Source organism: Neodiprion pinetum, chromosome 4 (genome assembly GCF_021155775.2).
Source record: "Neodiprion pinetum isolate iyNeoPine1 chromosome 4, iyNeoPine1.2, whole genome shotgun sequence".
Taxonomy (NCBI): Eukaryota; Metazoa; Arthropoda; class Insecta; order Hymenoptera; family Diprionidae; genus Neodiprion; species Neodiprion pinetum.
In genome coordinates this window covers 42,183,673-42,194,938 of record NC_060235.2, presented here as the reverse complement: position 1 = coordinate 42,194,938, position 11,266 = coordinate 42,183,673, and the positions used below count along the sequence as shown (strand labels likewise).

Genomic DNA, 11,266 nt, shown 5'->3' with positions numbered 1-11,266 from the left:
GCTCTCAGACGCTACCCAACGCCGGTACGGTGTGGTGTGATCGTTGAAGCTGCAGAGCGTGACGACGAGCAGCGTCTGCGGTAGAGAGATTCGTTCTAAGGAGTCGGATTCGATCAGGTCTGCAGCGAAAAATTCGCGGGGTTGTTACGGAGCTGGGTGGAGAGAGAGAGAGAGAGAGAGAGAGAAGGTAGAGACGGCGGGTAGATTAGGAGGCGCGGTAAATTTGAAAACGGTTACGAAGGAACGACCAGTAAACAGGAAAATACGTCAACCATGAACCGTTGTCGCTGAAAAGTTTCGACTGACGGTTCGAAATCATCGCGCGGGTTTCCATCGACGGTTTTTCGTACCGCTGTCGCGGTAATAGATATAAAAAAAATAAAAAAAAAAAACAGAAATAACACCCTTGACCAGGCTGTCGAACCGTTCGCTGTTCGGCGATCGGTAATTCGCCCTTTCGAGATGACCACCAACGGCAGTGTTTTACTCAGGAGTGCTCTTCTCGCAGTGCTACTCGCCGCTTCCTTCGCTTCGGCATCCTTCGACGAGGTGAGTTCATTACACACGTTTCTCATCGATATAGAACTTGATGGATGTATGTGTATATAGGTATATATACCGTCATCGCGATGATTCTACAAGAGTTGTAAGTCTGGTTTTAGAAAATCGATAATCAGTTTTATACTGTATTTCCCTCCCCATGATTTACCTCGAAAAGTGCCGGGTCCTTCTTAAACCCAACAGTCAACGTTTGCATTCAATCACATTTCGTTCCTGAGAACCATATCCGTATGGATAATAAATTGTTCTTTCAAATTTGTCAAATTGCGCATACACAGGTATCGGTTAAATACCAGAGCTTGATAATCGATCACCCACCAAGTACTCGTCTCGCTCTATTCCCATCCGAAAGTGCAGGCAAAGAGATGTTAGAAACAGGTTGAAACCGATTGAGAAAATGAAGAATTGAATAGTACGAGTATCCGCGCCATTTCTTTTAACGTAACCGTATCGCAATTCCCGCTGTATAATCACTTTACAATATATCACGACGAAAAGGAACTAAAAATATAATCGTACGATAGAAAATAGGAGGAAAGGGGAAGGAGGTAACTGGGCCGCTTATTAGGTCGGACGATAACGATGCGGTTACATCTGCGGGGCTATCGATCACACGTGCTTTCGTTTTATCGATGACGGATCCGAGCGATTGTGATTTGGGAATCGCAGAAATCCTTGTTGCGATTACACGTCTGCAAATGGCCTCCGTTGTACGAGCCGCGACGGCAACGTGAAGGGTATCGACACATACAGTCTAGAACTCGGATTATCCGTCGTAGCAATTCAAGTGTAACACACTCAGGGGTATCCGTTTCTACGTCTCGGACTGCATCAAGTTCGACGCACCCTCGAGTTTGAACAGAATTAAGGCTTCCTTCATCCGATCATCCTGCGGCTGTCGCTGATGGATCAGCCCTGGTCTCCGACCGGAAGTAGCAAAGTGCGAAAATTCCCGGAGACACTGACAAAGCGTCGAAACAAGTTCGCGATGATAGTTCGGAGGTGAAAGATCGTTGCGACGCGTGGTTACCTTCTACTTAATGAGAACGGAAAAGCAAGGTGGGGATAAAAATGTTAGAAATCAGAAAGATTACTGCATCGGTTTCTCTAAAACGCGAAAATCTATTTTATACAATGATTTCGAAGTATGTACAGAAAATTCTGCTGTATTCCAAGTCATTCTGACGTTTCTGCATCGTGGTTTGGTTCTGTACTTTGATCTTTTCACATTTCGACATTATGGATTTGAAAAATACTATAAATAAAAATAAATCTTGGCCCTATGACCCTTGAATTTTATGGATCTCTGTGAATCTCTACCCCCACCCGGAAAATCATGTAGGAACAGAAGGAATGGGGAAGTCTTATTCTCGCGTGCATCGCAGCACGCGCGTCCGGCATTTCTGGTGAACCTCTGGATATCGAGGTCGACTGACAGGTAGCTCGGGATTTACCTCCCAAACAACATGGAGACGCCTATTGCGTGGCAGCCGTGAACATCTGTATCAACATGTGCCCAGTACCTAAAACCGACGGTATTGAAACGATACCTTTGCGGAGAACGCGGTTCACAACTGATTGTTGTGAACCGCAATTTGTTTAGCAGTACTTTTACCTCGATTGGAAGTATGTCGCTCGGTTGGTGTCATGTTAACTCGTAGGCAGCGTAGGTTTCTTCTTTGTCTGATACTTAATAATGTACCTTAATTAATTTGCCCAAAATACGACGGATCGTCAAAATTTGACAATTTCCATGATGGGCAGAAAATTGGCCCACGGAAATTACTCGACTCAGAGACGTAATAGCATATCGCATACTCGCTACATCTGGTCTTCCTCGTTAAGTATTTCGCAGTGTTATTGCATAATTCGTTCATCTGGATCCGATATTTTCATCTGATTTTATGCTATTTTAAGAATCTTGAAGATCGTGAACGATAATATTTGGAAATTGAGGAATTGAGCTGCTTATTTATGTTTTTATTTTCGATCTTAGTCTGCGCGTAATCAATACCGATTTCAAATATAAAATAGGTAAGAAAAAGAGTTCGCTCTCATATTTCGTTCCTCGAAATATCCTATACCGTTGAAGTTTCGTTCGCTAAAATAAGGTTCCATTAAGCGTAGCTCTTTCGTAATCAACGGTAAGATAACAGGCCTGCGGAATAGAACTTTTAATATCTCCCGAATAGTAATAATGCTTTTTTCTAGGTATTTAGATATGCTGAATTAAAATGTAGCGAAAGTTTTTTTTACACCGTATCGAGATTTATTCTTATGCAAGATACGCATATTTATAAATTTTTGAACAATGTTTATGAAAAAAAAAAAAATATATCAAATATAAAACTTTTTGAGTATAAAATTAATGGCATTAGTTTTAAACAACACTTAAGAGACTTGTGACATCTTTTTCTACTTTCTTCAAAATTCCTGTTCAATCTTTTTCTCTTGTACTTACCTTGATCTAAATATGCTTAAGGTCCTCATAAACAGCAACTAGCGAGGGTTGATGAACATTTAAATATCAACACTACCATTAATACATATAATTGCCACAGAAACTGGAAGTGAACTCTAGTAGTACGAAGAATACAGAAAAAAAATGTAACAAAATTTACGTGATAGAATTTATTGAATATCTTTTTCATAGATTCGTGCCTAATACCTACAGAAATTACTACTCAATTTTCTAGGGGGAGAAAACCGTCGCAGGCCTGTGTAATCGAACCACATTTTGGCGGTGTAATTAGATAAAAAAAAAAGAAAAGATAGGAGATAAGAACGAAGAAGGAGAGAGAAAATATGCGGCCTGGAATTATACATTTGCGATAATTCGAGTTTAATTCAATTAGATCGTTTTTCGGAGTCTGCATATAGATATTTGCGTTATGTATGTATATATATAAATATATATATATATATATATATGCGTGTGTGTGTGTATAGGTATGGATTTTTATATTCGCGATTCGCACGTACAGCGATTCGACTCGAATGGCATATTATTCGGCCAGTTTCGGTGATCCAAGAAAGTAGGGGGAGGGAGGGGGGGGGGGGGGGGGCACCTAATCCAGGTCCCAATTATTGTCACCGGTCCAACTCTTATAATTAACTTTTCAATTAGCCGAATTACATCCGTCATTTAACCCTGCGCTGCACACTGTCACATCCCGCCTCCTCGGTCGTCAACCGAACGGGACATAAAATACGGGGATGAATTAAATGAAAAGGAAAAGAGTTCCGGGGAAAAAGGGGAATTGAAAAAAAAAATTTTTTTTAAATTAAAAACAAAAAAAATAAAAGAAACGTCGGAATCCGTAATAAAGAAAAGGAGAGCAAAATCGAATCAGCTGACGATCGGTCGCCTCGGATAAGACTTTTTTTTCCACCACATCCTTAGGACTCCGTTTAAAACCACGCAATTGACCGCGATCGTCAGAGTAAAACGGAAAGATTAATCATAGCGATGAGAAACAAGCTGCGGTTTAACCCGTTTGGAAAAAGAAGCGACGGAAAATGCAGACGAAGCAAAGGAAGAAAGAAAGAAGGAAAGAAAAATCGAATGCGTATGTATGAGAGAGAATGGATCGAGACGCGTTTGGAGATGTTTCCATGTGAAATTTGAGACGAAACTAAGCGAGACGGGATGCTGCCGTGCATCTGCACCCCAAGTCTGGCACTGTTTGTGTTCGTAAAACGCCTCGACCTTGGATCACGTCTGGGTTTGCCTGTCGCTCATCCAGTCTGACGGATGAAGGTCTCCAGGCAGCCCTGCAGGCTACGATAATTGTGGTATCAATGCAAGAGCTAAGAATTACAACAAAATAATCGATTTTCGATAAAATCCATTATTTTCTTTCGATTAATCGATTATCATCGATTATTTTTCGTCACAATCGTTTTTTGTTTCTTTTTACTCCCACGGACGGTGCGATACGATATCAATTAATGCGATTAGAGTATCAATTATTATTCTAAGTATTACTTATCAAGTACCTGTTTGATGTAGTAAGTGAAAGATAAGTGAATATTTTCACCTGAAATTGAAAAATATTTTTTATGAAACTATAAATTATCAAAAAACTTTACCGCTATTAAGACTACGTGCTGAAATTTACGAAATTTGTGGTTTCGTATGCGCCGTTTCAAAAAAAAAAAATACGATGTAATCGATTAATCGATTAATTTTTACCGATTCAATCGAGTCGTGCTCGATTATTTTTTTCGACTCGATTAATCGACGCATCGATTACACAGCTCTACAAAATAAATACTTTTTTTTGTTGCTCTGATTTTTTCTGTGAATCCTGGTGTTTGAGAACGTAAAACTTACGAATATAATTATGATTATATTAGATTGGCTCTGGTTTTTATGTTATTGTAGTATTGTATTCGAGATGACTCAATGTTTAAAGGCGAATTTCTCTTGAACGGTTAAAGTTCTATATGAGTAGTTTTTTATAGAGCGTGAAATTTCCTATGAGAATCTGTTAATACAGATAGTTTATTAGACGTACGTTTAGATGGTTTATATGTCAGACGTTTATGAGATATATTTTTTCCTAAATTTTTTTACCTGTTATTTAAATGGAAAATGGAAAAAAATCAATATTAAAAGCTCGTATTTGGCTGAGATATTCTATATAAGATGCTCTACGGAAAGTTTGATGCGTGTTTGAGAGAAATTTTTTAATTTTTTTTTTTTTCGGAACACCCCAATACCCCCCCTTTCGAAGAAACTTGTTGTGCCCTCTTTTTCATGGCGAGAACAACAAAGTATTATATTTCTTATATTTTTTATACTTCTGCCCGAATAAAGTAAGCATAACTAAGGTTATTGATAGTATTTTTTTGACAAGCTTTAGATATTAAAAAAAAGAAATCGAATTTTTCACCTAAACATTGCTTTTTTGAGTCATATATGAAAATGTCGATAAAATAAATAACTAGAGCCAATTTCGAAAAACTACGCTTACTCCTAAGGTCGTTGACATCGAATCTTTCTAAGACGACTCAAATATCAAGAGCAACAAAACCACTGTAGACCAGTGTTATTATTTTATGCTTACGACGATCGTCGCTATTATGAGCCGGTCCGTAAAATGTTGACACCTTCTTCGGAACAATTATTCGTTCCAAATCAGAGTCACGTCGATTAGTTGTGCACGTCAGAGTTCTGGAGGTTGGTTGGCCAGAATACGATAGTTATAATTAATTTTTTTAACGTGATAGTCGCACAATGCGTGCGACATTCATCAAATTGTTGTATGTATATTCGGAAGCTACGAAGACCTTTTAAAATAACAAAACCCGAAAATACTGGAATTATAAATACAAGGTTAGAATTACCGATGCCTTATTTTAATCAAAATACCATCTCCTCCGAAATCGCTGAAACGGATTTACTTTTTTTTTTTTTGCAGAGGACAATTAGAATCGTCATTTGTCGATTATAATCAATACCGACATATATCGGTAGGTACTTCAAGTATTAGTTTCGATGAATAAAAATCGTGCGACGACCTTCGGACTGAAAAAGAAAAAGAAATCAAGAATTTCGAAATTGATGGATTCTCGGACTTTTTGTTTGTGCTGAAGCCGTTGAATGACTTGGCTGATTTTAGACAAATTTCATTTAAAAACTGAAAGGCAGAGAATTCGAAGCTTGAAATTCACGAACGGTTTTTGCAAACCAAAGATTTGATTTATATTATACGAATGCAATAAAAAACGGAGATTTTATCTTATGAAAAATATGGTGATTTCGAGACACAATGTTAGGATTTCCGTTCTGAATGCGATTCTTCTTCCGTCGCTCAAATCGCAAAATCCCTACTATCCGGGCTTTTATTGACCGGGTCATAGGACGAATCGCTTATCCATAACACGTAGTTATTTGCGAGCCAATATAAACGCAGTTCTTTCCCTCGAAGGGTAGATTAAAACAAACTTAATACGTGAATTCAGAACTAAACGAGATGCGAAGAATCCGTTCATCTTCGACGATTCAATTATACTTGCGGTAAGAAAGTTTTTCAGCACTTGATATGCTTCTTTAACTTCTTTCTTATAAATTGTTTTTCCCGATCTCTTTTTACCTATGCAACTTGTTCACATCACGCTTTTTCTTCTTCTCTAGAACGAAAACGAGAATCAAGAAGAAGCCACGTATAATGAGCTCGTATTTATATCGTTGATTATTGTCTACCATTTTTTTAAAATTTATTTACAATTCTCAACAGTCTTAAAATTTGATATGTATTCGAAAATTTTCAACTCACGTAATAAACTGTGCGCGAGGATGTTATTTCATTGATCAATAAAAGGTGATTGAGTTTTAGGTCAGTTTATATCATCTACGAAAAAACCTCTGAAATATGACGAAATTCAGAATGAAGTTTGTAAAATCAGTCAAATTCTTATAGACGTACATCTATCCGTGTTCTCTGTAGTATCAAAGCAGTTAATGACCTCACTGTATGTACAACTACGTAACCACAGAATCACGTAATGAGCTTTCCTCACGCATAGCTGGATATGTGATAAAATTCCGAGATCTGGTTGAAGCGATCCAGAAACTTTTCGAACCGTTGTGGTTTTACTTCGCACAAGTTATTCGCCGAATCGTTAGAATTTTGTCAATCTGACGAAATTCGCGGTCGCCGTAGAGCCATTGTCTGTTTTAAGGGTTTATACCTAATCAGGAGGCCGATAAAAGCGATTTATTGAAGTTTTTTTATCAAGAGACATTTGAATTTATTAATATAAAAATTTATATACATATTGGGGTAACATTGAACTTGATTCTGATATTTTTTATTTGTAAGAATAGTGATTTTTAAAGCTGCTATAGCCGATCTCCGCAAGCACTTCTGAAAAAAGGCGTTTTGCGGTGAAAATTTCTGGACTGGAACAACCGAAATGGAAAAACAAAAAAGGTCTAGTTAATATAAGGTATTGTCTGGTCTTTGATGGAAAGAATAAGCGAAATATTAATTTATAACAAAACAGTGGCTTCTCAAAAAAAAATTTCGATTTTCCATAAAAATTTTCGCCCCAAGTTGCTTATAAAATGGAAAATATTTACCGGCGATAAAAAAAACCTTCGATCAAGGACTGAAAAATATATTCATAAAGCTTGTGTGAAAATTTGAGACTGATCGGTTCAACCGTTTCCGAGAAATCTTTCTCACCGACTTTGAAAACATAGTTTTGAGAAAAACGCTTTCAAAGTTCCAAAAGCACTGCCAAAAGCTCCGAGGGCGTCTTTGCAAATTTGCGCGTAACTTCGAGAATACTTGTCGGATCGACATGAAATTTTTTCCGCATATACTTGAGTATACGTACATTACGAAAATGAAATTAAGACACAAAAATAGATTTTTGAAAAATCCCGACTAATTATAACCCTTTAATCGTCTCTGCCATGTCTTCTGATCAAAGTGCGAAACTATAGTTTGTTCGGCCAACCACGCGTCCTGTAGGTGTCTGCAAATTTTTACCTGCGTATTCCGAGCTTTTACTCTGTCCCGCAAAAGTCGGGAATCCGATTCCATCACCGCCCACGCAGTCCAACCCGAGTGGACCGTCGAATCTCTCGGATTGTCTCGAGGTGCGTTGTAACTTTTGTCGGAGAATCCGAGTCGTGTCTCGTTGTGCGAGGACCGCAGACTCCGTGGTCACCTTTCTCGGAATATCAACCGTTAACTCTCAAGAGTTCAAATGAATAACGAGCACTCGTGACGTCCGCCGGTTTTTTAAGTCGAATAAATCCCTCGCCTGCTTCGAAAATAAACGGGTGTCGATGATCTATCTGTCACTCTGCACTGCTAGAAGTTTTATTTTTATATTTGTATATTCTTTTTCTGAAACGATTCTTTCTCTGGCTTTGAAAATGAACCCAAAACCCTCGTTTAAGGATCGTCCGTCAGGTGTAGAGTTCGTTTGAAATAACAATGACTAACGATGAATGAAAGAATCACTAAATTGAGACTTGAAACGATATTTTTCTTTTATATTCAAACACAGGAAAAAGCCCGGTTGTTAACAACTTTTCGGAAGTTGTGCTGTTCTGACGTTTGTTCATGAAAAATGACAGCCAAACTCAATAAATCGTAGCCCATTTTGTTTGTAAATGAATTATCTACGAATCGACCGAACTCAAATATTTATAAAACTCTTAAATTGGCCGAAAATAATTTCTCTAAAATCAATAACGGTTACGTATGACAAACAAATTCCTCGTTTCAAAATATATAAGCGTCGTTGAAGTTCAAGGTGGAATGATTACGTGGAATCAAGTTACTAATGGAATGAGATGATAAAGTATGCATTGAATTTGGACCAACTGTAGGAATTTATCAATCGACGAAATATCCCCGACGATACATAACCTCTCATATCATCGATCACGTTTATCAATAATTTCTGTTTTTTTCATCGCCAATGATATTATATCTCTTCCCATAGAATTGATCGTAACTTAATTCAGTTATTTATTCAATATGTTTGTCTCTCAGTTTCTCAGTTTTTACACTTTTTCAGTAGACTATACACCCGATCCATTCTTAACGGTCCCTCCTTATCATGGACCGTTGCACAGCTTGCAGTAATAATTTACAAATAGCCATGTGTGTTCAGCTGTTAGAACATCGGCTTTTTATGGAATGAAAGGGAGCCCAAGTAGGTGGGACACAACGAATTGACGACTTTAATTGACTCTTAGGTAATAAATTTTCTGAACCCTGTCGTCCCGTTACATTGTGCAAGGTATAATAACCCGAAGGCAGAATAACAAATATACGAATTTTAGGTTATTATTTGTGTTTGCACAATTGTAGAAAGATACCGTAGAACCAGCAGGCATCCCAGTCCTGTCATTCATAAATTTTGATCCGTAATTATTGTAGCAGTGTAAATATACAAGGTAACATAAGACTATAACAAACACGATAGAACTATGATTATTTTCATCTTATATAATGCAGCGGTGACATCAGCTCGAGATAATGTAGTGTATATTGTATATAATAGAACCGCTCGATTTATGACAGGGTTATTCTACTTTCTCATTCTTTTTTCGCAAGTCTGTCTTATTTTACACCGATTATATAATCTTCTCAAAATATATGTACAACCAAAGCTACAGTTTATAGTGGGTAAGTATTTTTTCTCAGCGCGACCAGCGGCCTCTTGACTCATTTTTCCTTGACTCGAGTCAGTTCTCGCTATAATGGCTGATTCGTACGTGTAATTACTATGAATAAATTTTCCCCACGACGAAGATGCGATAATGGTTCTTTTCTTGGCGTCGATCGGAACAGTTGTAACCAATAACTGTACACGCTTAATCGTGACCTTACGATTATCTAGTTTAAACACGCCTCAATAAGCGGTGACGCATTCGGAACATCATTGATAAGGTGGAAATCGCATAAAAGCCTTCTCTGTATTATAATACAATTGTGTATTTCTGATTAATCGAGCTATTTTTTCTCCTCACAAGAGTGCCAATTAGTCCAAGAGCTAGATGCATTTTTTTTCTACACTCTTATACGGAACTGATTTTCTTATTGGAAAATGTTCAGCGGTGTCCCCTGAATGTAAATTCAAGTTTGGCGCGCTATAAATAAAACCTATGCACTATACAGAAAAAAGTTTCAAATAAAAGTTGTAGAGAATTTCATTATCCATGAAAGCGATGAATATCATTTTTTTCGCACGATGCACGGTTCGCGAGTTATTTGATAAAACGTATTTTCCAAGATGGCGGCTGAAAGTCCCTCCCCCCCCCCCCTCTCAACGCGTCGAGCCACTTGAATTTACATTCGTACGGTCATGCAAGAACATTTTCCAACAAGAAAATCATTTCTGAAAAAGATTGCATTGTGAACCTACTTTTTTTTCCTCTGGCTCTTGATCTAAAAAACTTGCCGTTTTGTATAGATTCGGATCTCTCAATCGGTAAGAAAGTTGCCTGCCGATACCTAGTTCAGAGATTATGCGGTCAATATAACCTACAAATAATAACTTGCGATAAAATAGCCTAGAAATGACAGAATAACCCTAATTAATATAATCAGAGTCAGTATAACCTGTAAAGAATAACCTGGGACAATATTACCTAAGTTAAATATCCCAAGGTTATAAAATAAGTTCGGCCTCCGTATAACAGGGGCGTATCCGAAACCACAACACACTATCCTCTGCGATAAACTTGAAAGTTGGTTATAATTATTATTACATTAACTGATTTATCATTTTCTTCCCTTTTATAGGTTATGTATGTAACGGTTATTTTTTGTCGGTCGCAGGTTGTTTTTTTTTTTTGAGGTTATTTTATCGGTAATCCAGTTCGGAGCTCTCAGCGACTCTTCTCCCCGATTCTTACGGCCCTGGCAAACGAGAAGCGCGTAGCAACGGTCAACAATGCCGCCTTTGCCTTCGGTTCGAACTTTCTTCGGGTGGGTGTTGAAGTACATTGTACATCTGCTGGACCATGCAGTGCGCTTATGCCTACCGACAAGACCGAGTTGTATATTTTTAGCCACGTCGCGAGTCAGTGTGCGCTATGTATATTTATATATGGTGATTCGTGACTCGTTTACAGTCACGATTAAACCTTCGACTATAACGTCGCTGTTTCTACAACCGTGAATCACATATGTGACAACATTCAAACCGTTTCATGGAAACGAAGGAA

The 11,266-nt window shown here is 37.9% G+C and overlaps 1 protein-coding gene across 28 annotated transcripts in view; it reads left to right on the top strand.

The window, feature by feature from the left end:
* The window catches only part of trol (terribly reduced optic lobes), a 126,326-nt gene continuing 115,060 nt past the window's right edge, over positions 1–11,266 (top strand). For 25 of the 28 annotated variants that reach the window (XM_046623057.2, XM_046623039.2, XM_046623052.2 and 22 more), the window contains exon 1: positions 1–549. In XM_046623057.2, the coding sequence (XP_046479013.1) occupies positions 463–549 (87 nt within the window). In that variant the 5' untranslated portion in view covers positions 1–462. The remainder of the gene's footprint in view (positions 550–11,266) is intronic. The other 3 variants (XM_046623060.2, XM_046623058.2, XM_046623059.2) reach the window with 1 other exon arrangement.